At 42.7% G+C, this 27455-nt stretch overlaps 1 protein-coding gene across 2 annotated transcripts in view; it reads left to right on the forward strand.

Moving 5' to 3' along the window:
• Positions 1-6694: 6694 nt before the first annotated feature.
• Cabcoco1 (ciliary associated calcium binding coiled-coil 1) overlaps positions 6695-27455 on the forward strand; it is a 98593-nt gene continuing 77832 nt past the window's right edge. Inside the window, exons 1-4 of one of the 2 annotated variants that reach the window (XM_041656283.1) lie at positions 6695-6801; positions 15331-15437; positions 22491-22660; positions 26281-26425. In XM_041656283.1, the coding sequence (XP_041512217.1) occupies positions 6727-6801; positions 15331-15437; positions 22491-22660; positions 26281-26425 (497 nt within the window). In that variant the 5' untranslated portion in view covers positions 6695-6726. The remainder of the gene's footprint in view (positions 6802-15330; positions 15438-22490; positions 22661-26280; positions 26426-27455) is intronic. The other variant, XM_041656284.1, reaches the window with a different exon arrangement.

The raw sequence follows: 27455 nt of genomic DNA on the forward strand, positions 1-27455 counted from the left end.
AGTACTGAGTTTATCTCCCCATACAAAGAAAAGGCTCAAGAGGCACTTGTCGTTGCAGCCCTCCTGTATTGGATTCTAGCAGAGCAGAAACAGGAAGCTCCCTGGACATAGAGGGAAGGAACCACTTGTCTCATCCATGCAGAGTCCAGCCTTCTCCTACATGAAAATAAGAATTGCCCAACAACTGTGTGGCCACAAGAAAAATGGGTTTTGTTGGCAATTCAAGGGAGGGACAGATCAACCAATGGTTTGAGAGGAGACATGAGCAGTAGGATACTAGAGCGTACAATGCTTTATTGTAAGCTGTTCTTGACTTTCAGACAAAAGACCATGGCCGTGGCTCTCCTGAGACAGGTAAGAATGTTATCACATCCTGAGCTGTCACACTTCAGGACTGGGCTGGTCAGGCAAGGGGCACCCACCCGTCCTCTAAAATCTCTCCACTCTAGCTGCCTTCTCCAACCGCCGAAACACAGGCAAGCTGTGTCAGTCAGCTCTGTAGCTATGACGGTGTCACGGATTGTTATCAGAGGGTCTAGTGGCTGAAAGAGACAAAAGACACTGTCTTAACTACAGTTTGGAAAAGTGATGAGGATTACACACAATCTTCCAGCTGATCTAAGTAAACTTCCAACTGATCACCGGTGTGATTTCAGAACAAAACAGAACCTAGCAGAACACCCTAACCCCAAAGCATCAAACCGTGGCAGAAGTGTTATCAAAGATCAGTACAGTCCCAGGCCAACTTTGTACTGGTTTCTCAACGCCATTCTCTTCTAACATCTATCTTTTCTTCATTTATTTTCCTCCCAACCTTCAACTTTTGTGGTTTATTTTCTTCGCAAACAGTCTAAATTTATATGCTTAGTCTAGCACAATTATTTAAAGATTTTTCTAAGAATAACATCTATATTTCACGAAAATGAAGAACTTTATTCCCAAAGGTTACTTTGCTGGTCAAAAACCTCACCTGATTGAGGTTGCTACTTTACATTGTATCCAAGTCATTCCTGGATCCTGGTACCCACTGGGTAGCAGCGTCCAAGGGCATGACGTGGACTCTGTAAAATTTCAAGTTGTAAAAGAGCTGTCAAGTCATCCACTGGCTCTGATCTGGGGCTTGCAAAATATCAACCAAAGCCCTATCTTCTTTGTGGATCTGGCCTCTCAGCACAGAGAAACAATCAACTGCCGCCTTAATGAGAGATTCCCATTGCTATGAGATAAAATGGGAAATGACTCTAGAAGCAGAATGATGGCAGACATCTTCAAAGTCTGCAGCACGGAGGAGCAGCCCACCTTGAAGATGTCTGAACATGCATCCTATCTGCAAAGGATTCGCAAGTGTTAAATAAGAATAACACACAGGGTTTGCGATTGTACTGAGCCATGGGGGTAAGGCTAACTGCAAAAGTATTTCTTATTGATTGACTAAATTCCTCATCTCTGCTCTTCAAATATTTATTGGGACATACCGCAGACAGTGAGAGCAATCACTCTTTCAGCCCCAGACTCTAGTACGTGGAAGGAAACATGAACGTACAAAGGCAGCGGAAGGCGCTTGCTATTTCCATGGTGTAAACCTCAGCTTGGCAATCCTCCGCTAAAGCCGAACTCTTTTGAGCTACAACAGAATTTTCCTTCTTCAAAGGTCTCCTAGTAAAACGCAAATACTCCCAATGTGTGCTGGGCTACACCATCTCATATTTTCACCGTTACTATATACTAGGGTGGCTAGCCTACCAAGAGAAAGGTGCTAGATGAGTCCGAATCTATTGAAATAAGCACTAGGGACGGCGGGGAGAAGAGGAGAGAGGTATAGAAGGTGAAGTGGAAGGTTCCAGAAAAAAAAAAGTTCATGCACCCATCTCGGCCCCGGGGTGTTCCACCCCACTGAGATGAGGTGAGGCATGGAGAGGGCCACAGAACCATGGGAGCTCATACGCAGTCCATCTGACTGTCCCGTTCACAGCTGTGGGACACAGGGTCCGTTTGCCCAAGCTCTGGGGGGATGCGTCGCCTTCATCTGCTCCGGCGATTCTGGTGAGCGGCGAGCCAGTGAGGTGACTTCACTTCCCAGGCTTCATAAGCACGTGCGCACACAAGAAATGTTTAATAACAGTCGTATTGTGCATGTGCTAACAGGGATCGGCTCAGGCAATGAACGCTTGGGGAAAGTATATGGTAATAGAATTTTTTAAAAGAGGCTTCCTTAGAGATTATCTGCTGGTTCTTGAAACTTTTAAAAGCACAGAATCCTTCCTCGCAGAATTTGCATGAAAGATATTATGTAAAAACAGATAAAACAAGAACGCCTATGTATATAAAAATGGGATGAGTTGAGAGGTGTCTTAGAGAAGGGGACAATTTTTGCTTAGTCAAGGCACTCACAGAATTCCAAAGGGGACATATGAAGAGCAGGAGACTCTCCTGATATTAATTTCATGGCACAAAGTCACTTGTAGGGGGTTTTGGAGGAGGGAAAGTAATGAAATTGTTTTGTTTTGTTTTTAGCTACAGGTAAGCCGACCTGCCTATCTATGTAGGGCTAGATGCAAATGAGTGCAATACCTGCAGAGGCCAGAAGAGGGCACCTGATGCCCTGGAACAGGAGTTAGAGGAGGTTGTGAGGTGCTGAATGTGGGTTCTGGTGACTGAAGTCAGGTCCTTTGTAAGAGCTTCAAATGGCCCTACCCGCTGAGCCGTCTCTCCAGCCCCTGAAACCATCTGGTCATACATAACTCGCTAATTTAAAGAGAAGGGTGAAGCTAGATCTTTTAGGCTAACCCAAACCATGTCCTTTAAAGCCTCAGCTCCTGTTTTGGCAGTTTGGGCCAGTCTGTTTGATAACCCTTCTAGAAAAAAAAAATACAGGATTATTTTTTCCCTCTGCTTAAGCATTTTCACATCATATACATGTAGCTTAAGTTTGTTAATTTGTCTTTGGACCAAGTTATCACTTCCCAAACACAAACAAGTGACTGAAAGACAGTCCCCAGCAGCATGAGAACAGGTGAAACTGAGGTAAACTATAATATACAGATGGGAACAATGGAGAGGACTCAGAATTGTGGATTTTAAGCCTTAGCAAACTGGGACCCATTAATCTGTAAACTACAAGCATTCTCGCATCAGCCATCCCTGCCAGGTGCAGCCCTTTCTACATCTCAGAACATGGGAGAAGGTTTGACTGAGGGGGTCAAAGCTTCGACCACCAGGACAAACAAGAGAAGACAGAGGTATGGAGCCTCCTTTGCCTTCCTATCACAGAGATGATTGTGAGGACCAGAGAGATGGTCTTTTGTCTTCTCGTGTGAAACATTTAAAAGCGATTTTATCAATGGGTGGGGAGATGGGGGCACTGGGGGCAGGGGAGTTTAGAAAGTCTCTTTAGTACTCTAAAGCTGAGATACTTGTCCAGGACATGAAAAGCCAGATCTCATGGACCATCACACTCTTCATGTCCGCCATCAATCATGAGAGTAAATAATAATTGAGTTTGGGGACAGCTTCTCCGGCTGAAGAACGGGATGGGACAGGCACAGCCCATAAATTTCCCGAAGCTCACAATGAGTTCCCAGGTCACTTAAAGTCAGTCCCATCAACCGCACAGCAATCAATGGCCAGCAACAATGGAGGGGAACAAGGCAAACACAGTTGTATTGGTTACGTTACCCGTTGCTGAGACAAAATGACCGATGGAAGCAATTTAAGGAAGAAAAGGTTTCTTTTGGCTTGAGGACAATCTGTCATGGCGAAGCCCTGGTGGCAGAAATGTAAAGTGTCTGGTCACATTGCACCCACAGGAAGCAGATATAAGTGAGGCCTAGCTATCCAACATCAAGGTCTCCCCACAGTGGCCCCACCTACACTAGCAAGACTCTATGGCTTAAAGATACAACCACCTTCCAAAACAGCTACCATCAGCTAGGGACCACATACAGGACGCTTTGTAGGGCATTTCCCATTTGGAGCAAATTATTCACCTTCCTTGTTAAAATTTTAGGAGCTATTCACGCTAATCTGAGCCACAGTTCAAAAAAAAAAAAAACAAAACAAAACACAACACACAAATATGGTAGCTGAGGCAAATATACTACAGAGTAATGTATAACGGTGTCAATATTTTTACAAAGGGTGTCAAGAAGGGTTAGGCTAGCTCTGCAGGAAGGAGCCACCATTCTTAAGTCTTAAACAGTAAAGGGGGGAAGGTTAACCACACTCCGAGAGAGCTATAACCATGCTTCAATATGTTTGGTATAAGGACCCAGCTCTCTGCTGTCTAGAAGGAAGGAACCTGGGAGAATGCTCTGACCTCATTTCTTACCCTCTAGTGTCCATTCACTTGGGTTCACATTGGCCAATCCCAACAATAAGGCAGAAGGAGAGAGGAATGGTAGTCACCTACCCCCTCCTCCCCGCGCTCCTAGAGAAGTTACATCTCTAGTCCATAAGGCCTAATGGGAAAAGCCAGAATGGGTATGACAGGCAAAGGAGAAAAGACCACACACAGTGAATGGCAGGACCCAGTGGCAACGTTTTAGGGCACAGCTTCAGGAGAGCAAGGGAATTAAGGACTGCAGGACTTAGGGTGGCTAGGAAGAGGTGATGAACGAGGAACAGAAAGAAATGGAACACCTTACTGAACTGTCTTTAAATATCCTGGGGACAGGAAAAGATAATGATTCCTACTTTAGGGGAAAAGGGCAGAATATGTATCTGAGGAGCAGAAGAATTCAACATAAAGAGAAGATGAAGATGAACAATTGGGAACACAGAGCATTTTAAGGAGGAGCTGTCTATGGGACATCGCTGCACAGGCGCTCTCAATTATAAATTCTAAAGAATTTCCTGGGTATCAATTCTCAATTGAAAACTTTAGGAATGACAGTGTTTGGATTCTTAAGATATTATGAATCTCGTTTTTGATATTTTTTCATCTCTTGTTGAAGAACCTGACTGATATTTACCATGAACCAGGGAGGATAGAATCAAGAAAAGTGAAGCTGGAATGTTTAGCCGTGATAAAAACCTGGAGATCTCAGGATCACTGGGATTGCTCACATACTGATGCACCAAAATGCCAACGTTCACAATCAAATTAGCCTCTTCCTAGGATCTCATGTGTTTCTCTCCTGTTCAAAGGCACACTCTTCCTTGACCATGCAATCCACACGAGTTGGAAACATTCTGGAAATACCTGCTGCCACAGGTGTGGAGACTGGAGCGCTTTTATTACAAGGGTCCAGCTCAATGATCAAATAACATCGAATCGTCCCACATTTGATCAATGTGACAAAAGTCAGAGAATGTGAAAAATAAACAAATCACCATAAACCTTAATATCGGTGTTTTCCTTTCCCTTCCAATACTAAAGCAACAATGTAAAGCTAGGAAGTGGCAGCCTGCAGGCTTCACTTAGAAGCCTTTAAGTTCAAGATCGGCCTGAGCAGGAAGCCTTAGCTCAGCCTGCCTGACGAGATGCTTTCCTCGCTGGCATGTCTCTCCCAAAGAAGCAGGATACTAATGTCAGCCAAAACCTCTGCAAAAAAGAAGCCTTCGGACTAACAAGTTTTCACAACTATTCTATACTGAGGGAAAACATGCTGCCCCATAAAATTAAACGACTACCCCCAAACTCACTTCCCTATAAATTATGACATTAACTGTATTAAGGTAAAATTGGAATTTCATGTTTCCTGAGGTAGCCCTCTTGTTACTAACTCCCTCTTTACTGGAATAGTCCATCTGCTTCCAGAGTCCAGGACTGGAATAGTGACGAAATAAACTGTTAAACTGCCAAAGAAAAGGGCAGGACAACTAAGGGCAGCTAAATGCATCAGGAGAAAACCACAACTACTCTTAGGAGAAATAAATGTGTCTGCAGTTTAGCAAGCACTAAACTGCAGGAATGCGAGCCATTCTAAGCTCACAGAGGGTGGCTAGCTGCATTCCATTTCTCTGGAGTAAAGATCAAAAGGGAAAAAAAATTAAACACTTTAATGAGTTTGGAAGTTAGTGGCTCCTATTAAGTCTGGCAATAACTATGGATTGACTATAGTCTCACTAACTGAACGCATTCTAATACAGTCCTTTTAACGTGGGGTTGAGAGTCAGAACCCGGTTTCTGAGTTTAGACTTTGTAGTGAGAACTCAGCCAGCCCCTTGAAAAGGAAAAATCCCGAGAAAAAAGCAACATGACAACCAGCCTGGAGAGACAGACCCTACTTGTATTAAGTTATATGTAATATGCAATATATGTTGTTTCTGGGTTTTTTTTTTTTTGCTATGGAAATTTCAAACATGGGCAAGAGGAGACAGTGCTTTAACGTCATCTCTACGGCAATCCCAATTCCATCCACCTCCCTCGATATTTTGGAGTAAGTTGCAGACTGCCAGCTCCATCACTAGCTAAATACGCATCTCTAAAATTCAGGTCAGCTTTTCCTTCTAAAGACCACAATGCCATGGTAAGACTTTTAAAGGTTACAATTTTGCTTAAGACCAACTATCAATAGCCAAAGTCCCAGTCTTTTATCCTTTCCCAGATACAGTTAGTCTTCTGAATTGCTTCTTAGTAAATTTCTGTTTTCACTGTAATTCCAGCAGCAGGTGGCCTCATCCGGCCCCATGGGTGGGCGGGGCCTGGGCTCCGGTTCCGTCAGCGACACTGGGTCCCACCCCGGTTGCCTAGGCGACGAAGGCTGCTTCCTCTAGCTGTAACGAATGGCTGGGTCGTCGGGAGCGACCCCAGGGGCGATGACCCCAGTGACTCCAGCAGGCAGCACAGCTGACTCTGAGGTATGCACCCCCTTGCTGTCCCGGACTGGGTCCTCGACTAATGCCGAGATCACTCGTTGTCAAGGCCACAGTCACCAGGAAGGCAGTCACCTGCTAGTTGCCTGTCTGTCAGGGAACCGCTCTGAAACTCATTACACACCCTGGGGGCTTACACTGGAAAGTTCCATGCTTGCACAGCCTCACAACCATGCAAATAGTCAACTAAAACCAAAAGCAAAAACAAAAAATCAGTAGTCTCTGATCTTAAAGAGGACCAGTCCCTTTCTGTAAGTGCCACTGATTTCATGAAAAGGCTGTTGTTGTGATCTGAGTGGCTCCTTATTAGCCTCTGTTGTCACCAGGCCCTTTGCCAAGAGACAGGACCAAAAGACCCGAAACTGAGCATCTGTTTCAGTCCCGGGCTCTCTGGTTCATCATAAACTTGTCCTTGGTGTACCAGGGACCTCTTGTATAAGGTCTGTCCCCGTTAAAGCCCCCCTCCTAGCACCAAGCCTCAATAGGAGTGGGGGAGGCATTAAGTCATTTTGCCCATAGGCTTAATATCTTGAAGGTCTATTTTTATTGTATTTTTACTTATTTGTGAGTGGGTGATTGGTTGGGTGGATAAAAGCCTGAATGCCGTTCGTTGTTCAGTGTGGAGGTCAGAGGACCATTTGGTGTGTCCATGTGGGTCCCCATGATGAAGCTCAGGTCTTCAGCCTTGGCAGCCAGTGCCACGGTGCTGTGCTGAGATTTTTAACCACAAGCGAATCAGCTAAGCCATGTGTGAAATTTTTTTTAACGTTTAAATCTCCTCACTGAGTCTATCAAATACTGTTTCTAGGATGTTATTTTTCCTTCCTTTTTTTAACAACTCCGAGGACTGAATAATGAAGTGTTAATTAACATGGCTTTGTTCAGTCTCCGTATTAGTCTAAACAACACCATTTATGCAGAAGATAAGTGCTCGGTGCAGTCTCCGCAGTCAGGAAGCGCAAAACCAATAATTTCACGTCTTCCTCTCTGACAAGCAAGCCAGTCCCTCCTCCAGGTTCCCCAATACTGCAGGCAGACCGCTAAGCCTCCAGGCTCTCCTATGAGCCTTTCAAAATAAAATTATTATACGTTAAATGCACATTTTGATATGATAAACTGGGTTCAAGCCCATCCCTTGCTTGTGACCGCTAATGTAAGTTAACATAATTTTAAAACCAGCACAGGAAACTTTCCCATTAAATTTTGTGTCGTTTGAGCATATACAAGAACTTTGAAGACTGTATAGACTCCTTGTACACAGACTACCATACCAGTGGGTATAACGTCCTCTCTCTAAAAATAGCTAGTAATTTCAAGTTTAATGAATTGGTATTTAAAAATACGCATGTGTATGTATGTAAGATATGTGTGTATATGTATATATATATATATTTCAATAGCTCAATCATTTTGTTATTAAATAACTGAAGATATCCAGTTGTAACATGGGTTCAATTAGCAGTACTCCTTGGCTAACAGTTAACATACGGAGAGGTGGATTCTCCATATTTCAACCCTATAAAACAGTTATAGGACCTGCCATCTGGGCTGTCTGGGGACTTTGAGGTTAGAAAGAAAACACAGCAAAGGACACCTTTGTACTCCATACCGAAGGCTGCTGAGGAAAAGACCCTTGGATCAGATTGCTTGTAGAGCTGACCCCTCACGGTTATCCACGTTAGGCTTTCTTTGCTGGTAAATTCTGAATCTAAACTGAATCAGGCAGAAGACCAGCTAGTTATCCAAGGCATGCAAGAATGAAATGTTTATTTTTGGGAGAAGCCAAGTCAATCAGACATAAAACGTAAGCATTTGAACGCCCATGGTTCCCCATGTGTTGGCGATGGACGGCATCTAGAATAAAAAGAGGTGTCCTAGTCACACAGGGGGTGCTCAAGCAATGGCAGCAGTACATTAACGCCACAGGCAGCCTGCCATGCGCCAGATGAGGTGGTCTCTGAGACTCCAGTCTATGCTGAGCAGCGGGCATGGGGCACAGAACCAGGGAAGCCGACTTTGTCGATGCTTCCATGAGCTCTGCTTGCCAGCTTTCGAACTATGAAGTCCAGTTTCCCTCCGTGATATGGGACAAAAGACCTCCTTTTGAAATACAAGACTAGACTTTCAGCCTTTGCCTGTCTGACTGTACAAGAACAAAGGAAACAAGTAACAAAACTCAAAAGGAAAGGTTCTCTATGTATAGACCTGTGTGGCAATAGTTTATAAATAAACACCTGATTCAAATTCTACAGCCTCCTGGCCAGCTGGTTCATAAATTGACTTGCTTAGTCACTTCAAAAAGGTTAATTAATTAGTATTCTTCAAAGTAATATGGTTTAGCTCACATCAGAGAGCTAAAGGGAATGAACATGCTTCTGTTCCAATCACCTTTGCTGAATATAATTTTTTTTATATTTATTTATTTGTTTGTTTGTTTGTTTGACTTGTCGAGGCAGGGTATCTCTGTGTAGTAATCCTGGCTGTCCTGCAGCTCTCTTTGTAGACCAGGCTGGCCTCAAACTCACAGATATCCACCTGCCTTTACCTCCCGAGTGCTGGGATTAAAGGCATACACCACCGAGCCTGGCTCTGAATATGATTCTTTTTTTTAAACAATTATTTTTTAAATATTTATTTATTATGTATACAATGTTCTGTCTGTGTGTATGCCTGCAGGCCAGAAGAGGGCACCAGACCTCATTACAGATGGTTGTGAGGCACCATGTGGTTGCTAGGAATTGAACTCAGGACCTTTGGAAGAGCAGGCAATGCTCTTAACTGCTGAGCCATCTCTCCAACCCTTGTGAATATGATTCTTAATGTGTCCTTAACGGGCTGTGAACCCACTGCCTCTGGGAATCCACTAGGATGCCGACATTACCTTATAAGGGAAGACGCTGATGTCCATTGCAGAGACCATCAACATGTCCGTCTATGCTAGGTGGTCCTCTAAAATGTTAGAAAATACACCCTGTTGGTAACGATAAAATTCGGGCTCAACTTTAAGAGCTAACCTCTAAATTTCTGCATTCTCAGTATCATCCAGAAGTTAATACATGAGACAGGGTGTCTTACTAGGATGTGGCTCTCATCAGTTCCCCAAGACCAAACCTCCCTACTGTTGGGACCCTTTAATACAGTTCCTCATGTTGTGCTGACCCCCACAACCATGAAATTATTTTCGTTGCTACTTCATAACTGCAATTTTGCTACTGATGTGAATCTTGATGTAAATACTTGTGGAGTTAGAAGTCTTTCAAGGCGGTCGAGACCCCCAGGCTGAGAATCGCAGTTCTAGGCTCTCTGGCTGTGGAGCCCCAGGGATCTGCCCATCTCAATCTCTGGGGTTGTTAAAGTATACCACCTGGCTGGCTTTTCATGTGAGTTTTGGGGATCTAAACTTAGGGTGCAGTGACTGTATAGCCAGACAGGCACTTTACGCATCTCCTCAGGCCATGTCCCCAGCCCTCAGGCTGTCCACAAGATTAGATCCTTTCCATATCCGCCTTTATATCCAGTTTGCGACGGTCCCTTTTACCGCCTTAACTTCTCCCAGCTGTCTGTATCCTCCCCTAAGAACACAAAAGTTACCCTTGTAAAGTTCTAGGGAAAACCCCACTGGGGTTCAGAATTGTCTTTGCATTACATTCATTGGGTGAGAGGAATTGCATTTCTTGAATTTAAAGGAGCTTCTAATAAATTTCTTTTATCTTTTGTCATCCTTCAAGTTCTGACAAAGTTTTAGGATTTGGTTATAATTCTTATGCCTTTATTATATTCTGAGCAAAGTATAATTTAATCAAGTTTTGGGGCATTTCCATTTCTAATTAGTTTCTCAAGAAGAGAAAAGAAACTGGCTTTGTGTATTTATGCTATGTATAGCCATTTTACCCAGTTTCTGAGCTGGATGTTAGTACAATGTCAGCCTTCTTAAGGACACTATGATGTAATCTTCCAATAAAGGCCTCTTTGTTCCTTTGTGTCTACTGCTTAAGCCGCCTATTTCATTTTCTTATCTTCTAACCGTAATAGAGAAAGACTCCCATGTTGACTTGCAGTAAGGTTGCTAGTTGGGGCCCCATCTCCAGTTCTTGGTTCTATAGCATTGACTACTATCCCACCGTTTGGCACAATGGTGGCTGTTGGTTTTGGAGACAATCTGTCCACCTCAGTTTTTTTTTTTCTGTTTATATTTCCATGTATATTGCTGCTGAGTTTAGGAAGGTACCTGCTGGGCCTTTACATAACAGGCACAAAATGTGTGTTGAATTCCACAAAAACTCATGGCCCCTCTTATAGTGATGGTTCTGTCCAGGTGATGGACCGTTATCCTTGAATTGTTGTGGACTCACGTTCACGAGATCTATTTTAAACTCTGACCACAGCCCAAGTTCATTAGCGATTTGGGTTTCTATATTCTCTTATTCTCCTTGTGCTTCTTTGGGTTCTATGCACATTCTTGATGGGCAGCTTTTTAAGAAACTGAACACTGTCTTTTCCTTTTTCCTTTTTTTTTTTTGGAGGGGTGGGAAGAATGTTGATATTTCGAGACAAATTTCGAGGTTTCTCGGTGTAGCCCTGGCTGTCCTGGAACTCGCTCTGTAGTCCAGTCGGGCTTTGAACTTACAGAGCTCCACCTGCCTCTGCCTCGAGAGTGCTGGAATCAAAGGCGTGCGCCACCAGTGCCCAAACCAAACCAAACTAAACCTGAATTCTTAATAGCCTAAAGTTATTAACCTAGATTTCGATTAAATTTAGAATTTCAAGGACAATACCACATGGGCAAATTGACTGTGCAAAAGGTAGAGTCCAGCTTGGATCCTGTTTGGTCAAATCAATTTCCTCCCTTCTCCCCGCTAAGTTTTAACAATTTATATTTCCTAGAAAAGCATCCCTTTCCTGGTATTTTCTAACGTTCTGCCCCCTGCTGCGGCAGATACTTGCTTCCTTTCCCCTCTAATTGTACTTACCAGAGAGCCGCCTTTCTGGTCATATTTTTAAATAGCTAACTATTTTACTTCTGTTTTTTGTTCCCTTAATTACATTTTTTTCTTTTAAAAATAATTGGTTTCTGAGACCTGTAGGAAGATTACGATGAGGGAGGTGAGGGCCTGTCCGGCTTAGCATCTAAGATATGCTAGTACCTGTCGATCCGGAGAGGTGATGCTTCAAAGAAATGCACTTGATAAAATCAAAGTGGGTGCAAGACATAAGGGAATGGATCAAATTTTAAAATAAAGACAGCATCAATATCCCTGATTTCTCTTTTGCCTCTGACTCCAATACAGTTCAGTACAGCACTATTCCTAAATTTATTGATTTTTAGGTTTGAGAAGGGAAAAACTCTTTCAAAACATGGCATTTGTGGACAAGTTCATGTTTCTTCTGACAGGGAAAACCCTCTTTCCTAATAAGGCGGATCTGTTGTATTTCCTTTAACGAAGCTTCTTAGAGGCTCTCCTACATGAAGGACTAACAGCCACGGGTGCAGACATGTTCCTAAAAGCCCCATGTTCTAGGAAGAAAGTGTGTCTCCAAGTGTGGAGTGTTCCGATGACATTAGAGGAAGAGGAATCAGACAAAAGGTTATCTGGTAAATAACAGGATGCTTAAAATGTTGTTTGGAATCGACGCTAAAATCCAGCAGGAGGCAGGAGACACGGCGGCACAAAAAGCCCAGACACAGGTGGGCCGTTTTAGCCTGTTATGAATTGCCGTCATATCTGTACGCCTTAGAGATCAGAACGTACGCACTGAAAGATCAAATGCTTTTAGTCACTTAATACACTTTCAAGTGCAAGGCAGCATAGAAATTAAAAAAGGAAGAAAGAAAGGAGGGGGAAGGAGGCTTCATTTGAGGTAGGTGCAAAAATATGCATTTTTCAAAATGCTGCTATTCCTATCACTAATACTAATAAAAGAGGCAAGCTCTTATATGCTGAAGAATGATTTCCTCAAACCCCCAAATTTCACTGAAAACAGTGGTCCTGATGGCGAGCATCGCTGCTAGAGCTCTGGCTGTCCAAGCCCTGACGATATTAGATTCCCTTTCACGGAGTCCCGTGTCATCTGAGTCTTCTCTATCCAGAATTTTTCTTGTCAAGTAAATTGATCTGTATGTCAGTATCGGTCACGTTCCATGTACTTCTTTCTCGCTCCGACTCATCGTGCGGTCGGTCCTGTGAGCACCCAAACACGGAAAAAAAAAAATGATCTTTTAAAGTCTGAATCCAAACTTGAGATCAAACGAGTTGTCTTGAGTTGTAAAATTAATCAGCAGTCCAACCACGACCTTCTGTGCGGCTCCTCTGAAGCTCCCAGTTCTTCAACACACTCCGAGCAGCCGCGCCGTCATGGGATAAAGATGAAAATCAGCCATCCCTTAGCAACCCATGTTGACTCAGCAGAGTTTGCAAAATTCCAAACAGAAAGGAAGACAGGCACGTGTCTGAGGCACTCAGGACCTAAAAGAATTGTCAGTAGAGGAACACGTGCAATTTAGTGCTAATAAAGGGAGTGCGTAGCCAAAACACACTTAAGCAAACAGAACACCGTGTCTCTGACTAAAATGCTGTCTTTCCACACAAACCCATCCATTTGATTGGGTTTAGAAGTATCTGAGAGGCCAGCATGTGCAAAGAATATATGCTAGATACTAAAAATGTCACATCTAATCAATCCTATGACCTAGTTGAGTTTAATTTGCTCATCCTGTATTAACCATGTAGCATCAGCCAGTCTAATATGAAGCTATAAACACTGAACCAACAGTGATCGTGTTAGCTTTGAAATTTTCCCTTAGGAAGCAGTGGGACTTGTGCTGTAGATGAGTGAGCGAGGTGCTTGTGTAGCAGACTTCTGGACTTGAGCTCCAACACCAACCAGCCATTGGTGGTGCACAGTTGGAATCCCAGCCTTGGGAAGTAGAGGCAGGAGGATCAGACATCCTCTGCTGTAGAGCGGGCTCCGGGCTGTCTTGAGAGAGGCGGGGAGAGGACATGATAATTGCGAGGTAGCCGGGTTATTAGCTACAGTCCTTTTACTTAGCGGATCCTCTCATGGGAATAGGTCAATCCCTGGTTGGTGAATTGAAATGCCTTCACCTGTGCCCATCCCCCCAGCGCACACACACACACACACACACACACACACACACACACACACACCGTTCCCGACAAGCTTTGGTCCCTGTGCAGCTGGCTCTCATCTCCACTTCCGTTTTGATGCTCAACCCTTCCTACTGTAAACTGGGACAGTCTCGTCCATTAGCCGACATCTTTAAATGTGACCTCCCCGACTCTGATTCCACACACAGTTGTCCTGCTTTGTCAGCCTTCGGGAGGTATTCGTCGTCTTCTTAGACTGTGGACCTCCCACAACACTGCAGTGCACACAGCCGACCAGACTCCATCTCCTTCCTGGCACCTGTCCTGGACACCGCTGGGAATTGCTCACTCGGGGCTCTGGTTATGTCAGTCCTGAAAGGCCATTCTCCGTCAGGTCCATTCACATCCCTGTCCTTGTCTTTGCTTAGAGTCTGAATGTCCCCACTTCTTACAGCTCATGTGTTATGTTCTTTCTCCTTTGAAATATTCCTTTCTGATGTTTGAGAATTTCCTAGTGTATACAATGTGCTCCGTTCAACACCACCCCAACCTTTGTCCCCACCATGTCCGTCTCATGTTTTAGTCACCTTTACTACACAAGCACCTCAGTGAGCTACAGCATCAATCCTGCTGCTTTCTAAAGGAAAATTCCAAAGCTAACACAATCACTATTGGTTCAGTTTTTATAATTTAATATTAAATTCTTATACTGATGTTGTGCTATGTGGACAGAAGTTTCTCTCCTGCCCAGTTCCTCAGCCATTCAGTCTCAAAGAAACACACAGAGGTTTATATTAATTATAAACTGTTTGGCCTTTTAGCTCAGGCTTATTATTAACTAGTTTTCACAACTCATAATTCTTGTCTCTGTTTAGCAACATGGCTTGGTACCTTTTCCCAGTAATGCATTCTCATCTTGCTTCCTCTGCATCTGGCTTGTGACTGACTCTCTGCCTTTCCTCTTCTCAGAATTCTCTTAGTCCAGTAGCCCCACCTATACCTCCTGCCTGGCTACTGGCCAATCGGTGTTTTATTAAACTAATACAAGGGACAAATCTTTACAGTGTATAAGAAGATCATCCCATAGCAGCACTATTGACATAGGATGAGTAAATTAAGGACTTGGTGTTGAGCTCCTGGAGGTGACCAGATCTCTTCCTGCCTTTACCCTCTCTTGAGCCTGAAATTCAAGGGAAAAATTGTAGACAATCAGTGACTGCTGAATTGCAGAGTAGCCCTTGGTTCTGCACATGCCCCAGGATAGACTGCCTAACTGTGTGACTTCTCAGTGGAGAGCCACCACCACATGACAAGAGAAAAGAAAAACTGAGAATTTTATGTCATTGGGGGTAGGTATGCAAAATATACAAAACAGGTAACTCATTCTGTTCTGTTTTGTTTTTAATAGAAAAACACTGAGTTCCAAGAGAATGAAAAGATCCTGTCTCAAGATTTTCTCTCAATTGACCAGATCACTGACCTGCTGAAAGAGGCGGACATAAGTGAAATTCAAGAGTAAGGACTCTAGAATTTTAGTCAAGTTTAATCAGTTCTAGGTCTTCATTGCATCTGTTAATGTTGACCAAGAGCCACCTGGCTCTATCCTGTGCCCTCCTCTGTCTTTCATCTCTTCCGTTCATGAAGCTGTCACTATGTCCAATAATCCAAGAGACATCCTTCTGTAACACTAATTATGTTAATATAATATAGCAAATATGTTAATAGCATCAATAGTCAGTTAGGGTCTTCTCTTAGTTTGGGATGCTATTGCTGTGATCAAACACCATGAGGAAGCAGGATGGTGGTAGCACATACCTTTAATTCCAGTACTTGGAGGCAGATGCAGTTGAATCTCTGTGAGTTTGAGGCCAGCCTGGTTTACAGAGCAAGTTCTAGGACAGTCAGAACTACACAGAGAAACCCTGTCTCAAATAAACAAACAAGAAGAAGAAGGAGGAGGAGGAGGAGGAGAAGGAGAAGGAGAAGAGGAGAAGGAGGAAAAGGGTACCATGACAACATGGTAAAACTAAAACTTGGGGAGAAAAGGGTTTATTTAGTTTACACTCCTACATCACTGTTCATTAAAGGAAGTTAGGGCAGGAACTGATGCAGAGGCCATGGAGGAGTGCTGCTTCCTGGCTTGCTCACCATGACTTGCTTAGCCTGCCTTCTTATAGAACCCAGAACCACCAACCCAGGGGTGGCCCCACACACCATGGACTGGGCCCTTCCCCATCAATAATTTTAAGATTATTCCCTATAGACTTGCCTGCAGCCCGGTCTTATGGAAGCATTTTCTTAACTGAGGGAAAGTTCCCTCCTCTCAGATGACTGTAGCTTGTGTCAAGTTGACATAAAACTATCCAGCAGTTATGATATTGTAAGTTCTGCATTCTAGCCATTTGCCAGTGATATTTATGGGAAAAAAAATGATGCTAAGCTCTAGACTCTTATGGCATATGTTGTTTTAAATGTAGGTAAGAGTGAATTTGCTACAAAAATTCTAACATCCTGCTATGAGGGCTAGTGTGTTGTGAGGACCCATACCTTGAAATCTGGTCTTTGCAAACCAGTACTCAGGACACAGGCAAGGTGGCACAGGCCATAATGAACACATAGACAGTGACTCCTTCAGTGGTGACAACAGACAGATCTTACAAATGCTATGGCACTGAAGTGGTTTGCTCCTGAGAAGGAGCTATGGTGGATGTCCTGGATAGGAGAGGAGTCTAAGAAGGCTCATCAGGAGCAGGCAAACAGCAAAGACAGTTTTTTCCCAGGATGTACTTCACTTCCAGTACTTTCACAGAGAAGTGATCGCAACTACTGGGCCTAAATGTCTAGCATCTGCAGCTCTCTAAGAGTCAGTCAGAGAATTAAAAATTCCCACCCATTTTTAAATGATTTTTCATAACACTTTTTTTTTTACTATATCTACATAGTTAGTGGGAATTCCTATCCATAGCATAGGGATTGATGAAAAAAAAAAAAGCAAAAAGAAAAACAAAATAAAATGTGTATCACAGATGGATCATGATGCCTGAGTTTGAGCCCTGTCCTACATAGTAAAATGAACTCCAGAAAGTTCTCCAACCTCAGTACTTGTGCTACAGTGTGCAGACACCCTCACACACAACCATACACGCACAGGGTAAGCAAATAAAATCCAAACAATTTTAATAATTGATTTAAAATAATCTCTCATGGTATTAATAAGATTCATAGTGATTTTGTGTAAAAGGTTTTTCCCACTTGTGGGTCACTATATGAAAATGGTCTTTGCCGTGCATAGCAATATTCAGTACTGAGAGCAATACAAAGCAACAGATATATATTTCATCCAGCTTCCAGTTTACTTGTAATAACTAGTAAGTAAAATGTCAACATTAAAAATACTAAACATCTAGTATTTAAAAGTAATTAATATTAAATAAAATGTTAGTTTCTAGAACAGTGCATTTTTCCAGCCTAAGTTGTACTATGGTTATGTGCCCTACCTTATCAAACACAATTTCTTTTCAATTATTGGCTGTCCTTCGTTGTTAAATATCCAAATTCAGAAAAAACTTATAAGCGCCAGGAAGACGTATATGGAACAAAGCACAGGACACAGCCAGTGCCACAAGAGTCAGAGAAGGACTGGGAGAAGCAACATAGCCAGGGAGAGAAGCATAGACTGGCTGCAAGTTCACAGCCAGCCTAGCTTTCAAAGTACATCTGGAACAACCAGGGCCACCTGGCTAGATACAAGACACAAACAAAACCAAAGGAACACAGCACAAAACTTAGCAGCATGGGTAATACGTGAAGCAGCTGTGTCTAAAGCAGGTCTCCAGTGATGCGGATGATCACGTGAAGCGATCAGATGCCAAGTTTTAGGACAGTGCTATCCTAGGAGCCGTTTTTCTTGAAACTTTCCTGTGTTTTAAAATATAACCTCTCTAACAATAATCTACATATATTTGCAGTCATTTTCAATTTAAAACAGCATTATTGTGATGGTTATATATTTTTCAAAAAGACAGCAGTATAATTTAATTATCCTCTCCTGAGTGACCAAAATAGTCCCAGATCATGCAGTTTAGAGAGCTATAAACCTACTTAAATAAATTACAACAGATCATCATATTTCCCTACATTTCATAATTATGAACTTTTTCTCTGTATCAATGGGCAACCCAAGAAACACGAGGGATTATTCAAAATACATTTTGAAATAGACTTCACATGCCTGGTGTTCTTTTCATGACTTTCTAATGTATGCTTTCGATAATAATTTATTTATATACAACTCGGCAGTACTTACAAATCTACTCCAAAGTTTCATTTCAAGAAGACAAGAGAGGTCTGCAGAAATGGCTCAGTGGTTAAGAGCAAAGGCTGCTTTTGCAGAGGACCTGGGTTTGATTCCCATCACCCCCATGGCAGATAACAACCATCCAGGGAATCAGATGCCATCTTCCAGCCTCCTCAGGTACCAGGCACACAAACGGTACCCAGACATACATATGAGCAGAACACCCATACAAATAAAATTTTAAAAGAATACAATCTTTAAAATTGGTAGAGGCTAGTTAAAAATGACTATAAACACAGAAGTAACACCGAGCCTTGGTTTTGCTAGATTGTACTTTGGAATCCACGTCTGACTCTTGTCACCCAGGCTGGCCTCAACTGAAGGGAATGCTCCTGCCTCAATGTCTCAAGTGCCACGAGTTGTGCACTACCACACCAGCTCCCTCTTCTAATAACCTTCTGTAGCCAGACTTCTCTGAGTGGCTCAGCTGGTCTGCAGAGTTAGTTTCTCCAAGCTGATGCACTTCAGAAGGAGAATGCATTCCAAGTTCTAGAACATGAAGGAATTATGATATAGTTTTGCTGACACTGTTGATGAGCAAAACCTCACCTCTGGCTGTGTCACAGTGTCCTGACATGCCTCTTTGTGTGTATTAGCCCATTCTACAGTTGTGTGCTTTCCTCTCTCTCTCTCTCTCTCTCTCTCTCTCTTTCTCCTCTCTCTCCAAACTGGTCAGTAGAAGACTCAGACAATGTTACAGCTGGCAATGTCTTGCACTAAATAACACCTTTGGAGTGGAATGATGGGGAAAGAATAGAAACCATCAAGTCAATACTCAGCCCCAAGGGTCAAGTCAAGGGAGGGAGTCCACTGGCAGTAGGGAAAGGGAGAAAGGGGGAGAGGGTGTCAGCCAAAGCTGAGGTGGGGGAATTCAGGGAGTGGTCACCAAAATGTGCTTGAAAAAGTTGTTGTGTTCATTCAAAAAAAATAGTGAAAAAATAAAAATAAGTAACAAAGACCATGTACAGGTATTCAGGTCAAATATTTACCCAGAGTGCAGGTGGCAGATGAGGAGAAAGTTTAAAGAAAACTCAACAGCAGTGAGAGAAATGTTAACCAAAAGCTCATGATTAAAGGCTGAATCAATTCCGCAAACCAGGAGATTAAAGAGCTGGTAAGATATGTACATAAAGAAACCCTTGGAGCTAAAAGAAGATGCTAAGCATAAAGATCTAAGTTAATGTGAAATCTGCTTGGCCGAAAATGAAGTCAGTGACAACAGAAGATAAACGTAAGGAACCTCGTAGTGGGGTGTGTGTAATACACGGTGGGTGGAAGGGGATCAGGCAACACATCTCACAACAGCAACCAGAAGAGAATGAAACTTCGTGTAACACAGGCTTGGCCTTTCCTGTTTCAGTGGAACGAAACTTCAAGCATTTCTTTATGTCTAGAGTAAGGTGACCCAGGGACAACGAGAAGGCAGGCCTCTCATAGTTTCCTGTCAGGCATGGGCAGCAGCTCTCTGAGGACCAGGCAAGTCATCCCAACCTGGTTTGTAGAAAGAATGTGATTTCAGGATCACAATCTAGCAGGGATTGTTTAGGACATTTTTAATACAAGGAACTCATAAAACTCAGTGTCCTATGGTTTATTTGAAAAATTGACCTATCACCTCAGGAAAGATTAATCAATTCATTGATGCATCTAACAGAACAATAAGAAGAAAACTGTCAAAGAGAATTGTGATCTAGAAAACAAAAATAAGAAAATAAATTAAAAAATCCCTGGCAGTGAGAACAAGATTCATTTGAAATTAAAATAAAGGCAAACAGGATAATTATAAACTAGAACAACTATTCTAGAACATTCTGGTAAAAATAAGAATGTGTGTGAGGGGGGAATAACCCAATTTCTACCTTTCACAAAAATAAAACTGAATTTCAGAATGCTTTCTAAAACTGTACCCCAAATACAAAGGGTCAGTAGTTCTGGTGACACCAAAGCTCTTAGGAAATCATTTGTAAAAGCACATAATAGGGGTTGGGGAGATAGTTCAGTGGGCGAAGTGCTTATTGCGCAGGCGTGGTGACTGGAATTCAGAGCCCCAGCAACCATGTAAAAGATGTGCAGTCATGGCGGCTGCCTATAATCCCGGCACTGGGAGGCAGACAGTGGATTCCAGGGCAAGCTGGGACTTTTAAGTAGAGGCAGATACATAAATACTCTATGTATACACAAACACACACACACACATAGATACATATAATGTCACTATCAAACTCAATATTATGAAACCAACCTGCCCCTAAGTCTCCTGTTAAGTGATATTTTAGATAAAGATTACAAGATGCTGCCAATAGCAACCATAGCTACTCATTTATGACTCTGTTTGATTTTTGCACAATGGAAGGAAAGCTAACTTGTCTTTGTGAGTTAACAAGGTAATATGACACCTACAGAAAAGCTCTTCCCTTAGGCCAGTTTTCTAGGCTTAATAACCTCCTGTGCCATGGTAGGAAGGGGTGAAGCGATGAAGGGGTTGCTTAAAAACCATCAGACCTCACATAGGGTTTGTGGTTTCTCCTAATAGCACTGCATTTGTGTTGGGCGTTGATTTGTTACACACATGTCAAAGGACATTTTAGCATCTAAATTTGTTTTAATTATCACTTGTTTGAATCCGGTGAAGGACAGGGCTCTGCTTTTGAAGATGGTGAAGTGAATTTGCCACACATACCATCTCCCAAATCATCCTGAGAAATCACATATTAGCAACGAGAAAAACCAATTAAGCCTTTGTCAAGAAAAGAGAACGCAGAAGATCCAAGCCACGGGCTTTGAAGGTGATCCCCACACCTGGATGTGCAGGAGCCAGTCTGAGGGAGGTACACACAGCTGTGGGCTTTAGGACGAAGGAAAAATACAGGAGACCTCCTGGAGAAAACTCTAGATGCTATGCTATGAATCCCCATTTGAAGTGTAGGACCTTGGTGTGCAGGGAAGAGGGTACACATACCTGTTTTACAGACCATTTATGTCACGGTAAAATGAGTCTGTATCTTTTCTTACTTCACTAATCCAAACAGACATAAACGTTAGAAGAATTGACAGAAAGTAACTACACACAGGAAATGCCTATGAGTTAGCTATCAGGACAGAGGAAGTACCAACGAGTTTGTATCACGGCACCGGAAGTGTCTACTAGTGTCGATATAATCACTCAGGGAGCGTCTAATAGTTTGTTCATAGGCGGGTCTCACATCCAGCTCATTTCCTGCAAGCAGCTATCCCCTGTTCAAAGATAACACATGAGGACTATGCCTGCAGAGACAGTGACAGAGCAAAGACCAGGACAGGAGCAGGACAAAGACACTGACTGTCAGAAAGATGTGAACAGAGACGCACAGAAAATACAGGCTAATGTTGTATTTTTTTTTTCAAACTTATGGAGCAAAAGCAACAACCACACAGAACAGACTTATAGCAGCTGGGGGAAGAGATGATGGACAAGCAAAGGCGAGAAATAGTCGAAGAAAAATGTAGAGAAAGAAAGACGTTAAGAGGAACTCAGGGAAGAAATAACTGTTTAACCCATCCTGAGAGAGAAGAAGTTAGAAGAAATAGACTTAGGGGAAAAAAAGGATGTTTGAAAAAAATTAAATGTACCTGACAGAAAGCCAATGAAACTGGCACAAGCTGTTTCCTTTGCAGAGAGAGAAGGATATTTAACAACCTGTTTTCAGAAACAGATCAAACGTTATCAGTAGATTGTTTCGTAGAGAAATCCTGGCTGGAGCTGCGACTGAATTGGAAGAGCGCTCACTTTGAATGCCTGCCTCTAATCCCAGCCATAGCAATGGAGTTTGGGCATTGGGATCAGGAGTTCAAGGTGGTCTTTGGCAGCATGGCAAGTTCCAGACTAGCCTGAGCTACCTGAGGGCCTACCACACACACACACACAAAGAAGGGGGTGTTGAACTTTAAATTTCAGGCGGAAAAAATACCAGGTATTGAACGTATAAGAAGTGGAGAAAGAGAAAAAAACAATTGAGGGGCAGGGGGACACCTTCTCATTCCTCCCCTGCCACCCTTCTTCTTCCTTCCTCTCCTCCCCTTTTCCTGTCATCTGTGGGTCCTGATAGGACTGAACACTTTAAGGTGAGATTCATTCTAGAATTTTCAATGAACTTGTTGCTTTCAAGACTTCTCAGAACTGTTTTCAGTACTTAATCTCATTTAATGTCTGCCTCTTTTGGTTGTTGTTACAGGAAAATGAGAGTATTTCTGAATTTCAAAAATCTCCAGACTTGCTTAAGAGATGCCATCCTCTTGGACTACTATGTGTCCGGGTTCTTTTGGGCCAAAGAAATGGACTTTTCCCTCGACCAATATTCAAAATTTATGACCCTGCTGGACATGGTACTGCATAATCTTCAAAGTAAGCCCAGTCCCCCTTTGTTGTTTTAAAGGGAAAAAATGTAGTCTGTGTAAATTAATATTTCAAAGCCAAGATGCTTGCTTCATTGTGGTTCCTTTAATAAGCACTGCGGGTTTGTTTCCTGGATACAACAGGGACAGCTCATTTCACACTGAATGGTAAATCCTCAAAGAATTCCTAGTAAGACTAAGGCTCTCTTTGTTGATTCGCCAAAGTTATTCTAATTAGTATTCCCCGCACCAATCACACTCAAAATATCTTAGGATACTCTGATATTTTTGCGATTTTTCCGTATACCTGAAACTATGTTGAAATCCAAATATCCTTTAGTCTATCTTAAAAGTAGATTACTTTGTATTCTACATTTTTAAAGGGAAAAACGGGGAAGCCTTCTGTGTATTGTATGAAAAGACTCCATATCAGCAGAGTAAAAGAACATGAAGAATTTTTTTTATAAAAACTTTTGTTTATAAAAGATAAAAAAAGTGTATATTTTTATTTATATGCATACAGGAAAGCAAAAGAATACAGGAAAAAATATGAATTGTCTGTGAAGCCAGGCATGGAGGCACACACTAGAACCCTAGTATTTGGGATGTGGGGAAGTTTGAGGGGAAGAGTCTAAAGATGAATCTAACACACAGCAAGAATGGATCTTATTTAAAAAAAAAAAAAGAAGAAGAAGAAGAACAAAAACCTTCTGGGGAGGATGTGGAAACTGGGGTGTGAGCTGTAGGGGCTGGAGGAAGCCTTTTCAGGCTAGATCTGCATATAAAGCAAAACTTGAATGCATCGGTCACACAAAAATTAAAGTTCCAAAGAATGTTTGATGTAGCTGTCCAAAGCTTCGCAACTTCTGAGCAGAGCAATCACAGTCAAAAGAGCACAGAAGGCCAGAAGGCAGACACTTTCGAGAGCTTCCCATTCCGAATTTGAGTGAATATTTCTGTTTTACACCTTTCTCACACCTCCCAGCCTCCCAGTGGCCTTCAGTTGAGCTCTGTGTGGTTGGTGTCAGTTCAAGCCCACACTTCTGACCCGTGGAGCAGGCTTCATGCAGCTAAATCAGGAGAAGTGGATGTGGCGAAGCAAACAAGTCCATGTAGACATCTGGGAAGAAAACAAGCCTTTAATTCCAGCACTCAGGAGGCAGAGACAGGTGGATCTCTGTGAGTTCGAGGCCAGCTTGGTCTACAGAGTAGGTTCCAGGACAGGCTACAAAGCTACAGAGAAACCCTGTCTTGGAAAACAAAAATAACAACAACAACAACAACAACAACAAAAGAAAGAAAGAAAGAAAGAAAGAAGAAAGAGAGAGAGAGAGAGAGAGAGAGAGAGAAAGAAAGAAAGACCCTCTCAAGTCATTCGATGGAATTAGAGTGTGAACAAAGAGACACACTCAGCTGGTTTACACAGCGAGGAGGTAAAGTGTGTTCACAGCTAAACCAAGGGACCATTGGATCCTGAAGACAAAGTCAACAAAAGCACTCCACCATAGCTCCAGCCACAGAGCACAGCCCGGGTTTGTGGTTGTCAAGCCCAGCCCACTTTTGGACAGCTGGGCTTCTGACCAAGATGTTCTGCAGAGAGCCCATCTCAGATCAAATAGGATCATCTCAAAGATACGCACTTCGGAGACTTTATCTTTAGAGCATGCTCTTGCTTTTATGGTTTGTACCCACTGAAGACAGAAAATATTTCTGAAAAAAAAAACCACTTCTATTCAACAAGTTCAGATTTTTCATTCTTGTCAGCATTTCCTGAACAATAGACCACAGCAAATAATTTCTGCAGTATTACTCAGAGAGAGAGAGAGAGAGAGAGAGAGAGAGAGAGAGAGAGAGAACCAAGATTCAGAGGGATTCAGTTAATTCCTTAAGTTGACATGAGGTCCCCTCAGCAAACAAGGGTCTCTCCTTCTGATGTTACATCCAACATGGCTTGCATGGGGCAACACCTAGAACAAACAACTAAGATAATTCATTGGAAACCAGCACACAGTAAAACGCTAGAACCCAGTGCACATGTGATAGATGAGAAACAACACAGCCTATGTTCATATATAGTAGACCAGAAATGGGCACATGAAAGGAAGGCATGTATGTAAAGGAACGTGGGTACGTGCTAGGAAGGCACATTTGTAAAGGATCAGAAACAGGTAGATGACTGGAAGGGCACATGTGTAAAGGGACAGAAAGCACCACACAGTATGAGCAGCATGTACAGAACAGGCTCGAAGCTGGTTCTCGGTAGAAATAGTACATGTATAATTGATGAAAATGTGGTACACCGCAGAAACAGCACATTCATAGTAGAATCCAAGCTGGCACACACTAAAGTGGTGTCGGAATCATCAAGTAAAAAGAGCACACACATAGACTAGCTGTCCCCAGGTTTCTGTGCAGCTCCCATTTGCCTGCTGCAAGCACGCCATCATTTTGGATGCAGGTGTTCTTGTTTGAAGACAAAATGGCAAGACCAGCAACCTACCTGGCAAGTGCGTTTACCTGATTTCATCCCAGGTTTTCTAACTAGCTACAAATCTAGTCTTTTTCTCACCTGAGTTTGCATTTGGTTTAGTCCCTCCCAGTCTGGTCACTCCACTTGTGGGACTTCAGTTAGCTAAGAAAAGGGGTAACCCCTGCACTTTTGGAAGTAATCATCACTAGCAAGGCAGGAAGCGCTCCAAAAACAGTCTAAGGAGTCAGCCGTAAAGCCACAGTCTTATAAACAGACGAATTCTGTGTTTGATAACCATAGTGCCATCCAGAATTCAGATCAGCAGTCTAAATAAGCCTTTCTCTTCATCTCAGATTAATGAGTTTGGTTTTTCTATTATGAGTTGCACTCCTCGGACTCATTTTTCCTTCCCAAATTCCCCTCAGCTGTGGGGGTTATTTTTAAGGTTTATTGTGAAAAGAGGAATGTACAGTTGTCGTGTTTTACCTGGGGTGACAAAAGGCCCTTGAACTGCAGTTGTGTGTGACTCGTGTGATAACCATGACCTATAGGAGGACCCTGAAATTTTACTCCTACCTACCGACAAACCAAGAGAGACATGAAATGAATAAAATGTAAAATTAAATATGGAAAATTTGAAAGTATCCATATAGTTGACTCCTATCAAAAATCTTCCAGCCAAGTTGTTCACATGGCAACAGCCATGTGTTGCCAAGAGACAGGGGATTCTACTCACTGGCCTTCTACACCCAAGTTCAGCACCGATGTCCACGGTGACTGAACCCACGATCTGGGTCTCCTCACCACTTACGGTGGCCAGATTTTCTCTAATTTTATACACCCCTCTTTTTCCCCCCTTAAAATATGCTTTAAAAATTTCCTTTCTATTTAAAATAGATATTGGTGGTTTTGCTTTTTTCAACTGGAAACCAGCTGTCCCGCCCACCATGTATATATAAGGTGATGGTGATCGGTAGGCCAACCACTACTAATCATCCGAAAAGCAATTATTAACTTGTTGTAGAGAAACAAAGAGCTTCGCCATTTCTCCCCCTAGACGCTGGGCAAGGGGAATCTGGGCACATTTAGGACCTCCTAGACTCTCGTATTCCCACAGCAGCTATCGCAATAACGGAAAGGCTTTCTGGCTCTGTTTTCAGCGCTCCATATGTCCTTAGAGGACAGCATCAAGTGGCTCGGGGAAGTGATGGCAGAAATTGGACCAAACCGTTCACTGAAGAACGAGGGGTTGCACGTCTTTGATGTCAGAGAAGCCAATGCCATCATCGATTACTTGAAAATCAGGTAGGACTTGTATCCATCCCGTTTATCTTTTGCTTCGTGTCCTATAGGAAACACTTATAAAAGATCACCTAGACTTTAGTCAGTTCAGATGGGTGTAGAATCTGTGCAACCTCTACTCAATCAGTAGACAGCAGCTGGGCTGTGGAGGCGGTCTGAGAGAAAAGGTGCTTGCCACCAAGCTCGGCAAGCTCGGATGAGCCGCCTTCCATACCTGGGAACCACAGAGTAGAAGGAAAGAATCGACTAACTCCCCCAAGCGGCTGATGGTCACAAGGCAGTGGCACAGGTTTACCCACACAGCCGCAGGAACACAAATGAATTTTCTTAAGGGAGAGAATTCTGCATTCGTAAAGAGGATTCCTGAGCAACACGTTGACTTCCTCTGGCCTGGGGACTTCCCTGAGTCTGGAACTAACAGCATTTTATGAACAGAATTAAACCCAGGTGTAATGGATTCAAGAAGCTACATTTACATTTTAAAGAGTACCATTCATTTCCACTTAAGAGTTGATTCTGCATGATTTGTGTTTGCACTGAAAGAGCTACAAGTCCTCACAGCAGAGGTCTTTAATCCTAGGGACAGGGGAAGCTAAAGCACGAAGGCGTGAGTTCAAAGTCATCCTAAGCAAATTACTGAGACCTTGCCTCAAGAGTATGGACAAAAAGGACTCAGAATGTAGCTCCTTGGTAAAGTGTTTGTCCCTACCAACCATGAGGTTGTGTGCTCAATCCCTGGCACAGAAAAAAAAAAAGAAGAAGAAGAAGAGAATTACATACTTCATCAAATCTATTAAATACTCTAAGCTCTAAGATATTTTGAACTAGTAACCAGTTTAACTCATTATTAAGTCTTACTTTCTACTTACAAAATGATTGTGGATGGAGTGGAAGTATTTTTATACCGTGATTCTTCATCATTGTAGCAAGAAACCGGTCTCATTTTTTTTTTTGCCTATGTATATATAGTGTGTATGTGTGCTTGCTAATACAGGTACACACATATGTATGAGGGTACACATGTGTGCAAATG

The sequence above is a fragment of the Microtus oregoni genome, unplaced genomic scaffold (assembly GCF_018167655.1).
Source record: "Microtus oregoni isolate MIOR12 unplaced genomic scaffold, Mior012 000007F_ref0000211, whole genome shotgun sequence".
Lineage (NCBI taxonomy): Eukaryota > Metazoa > Chordata > Mammalia > Rodentia > Cricetidae > Microtus > Microtus oregoni.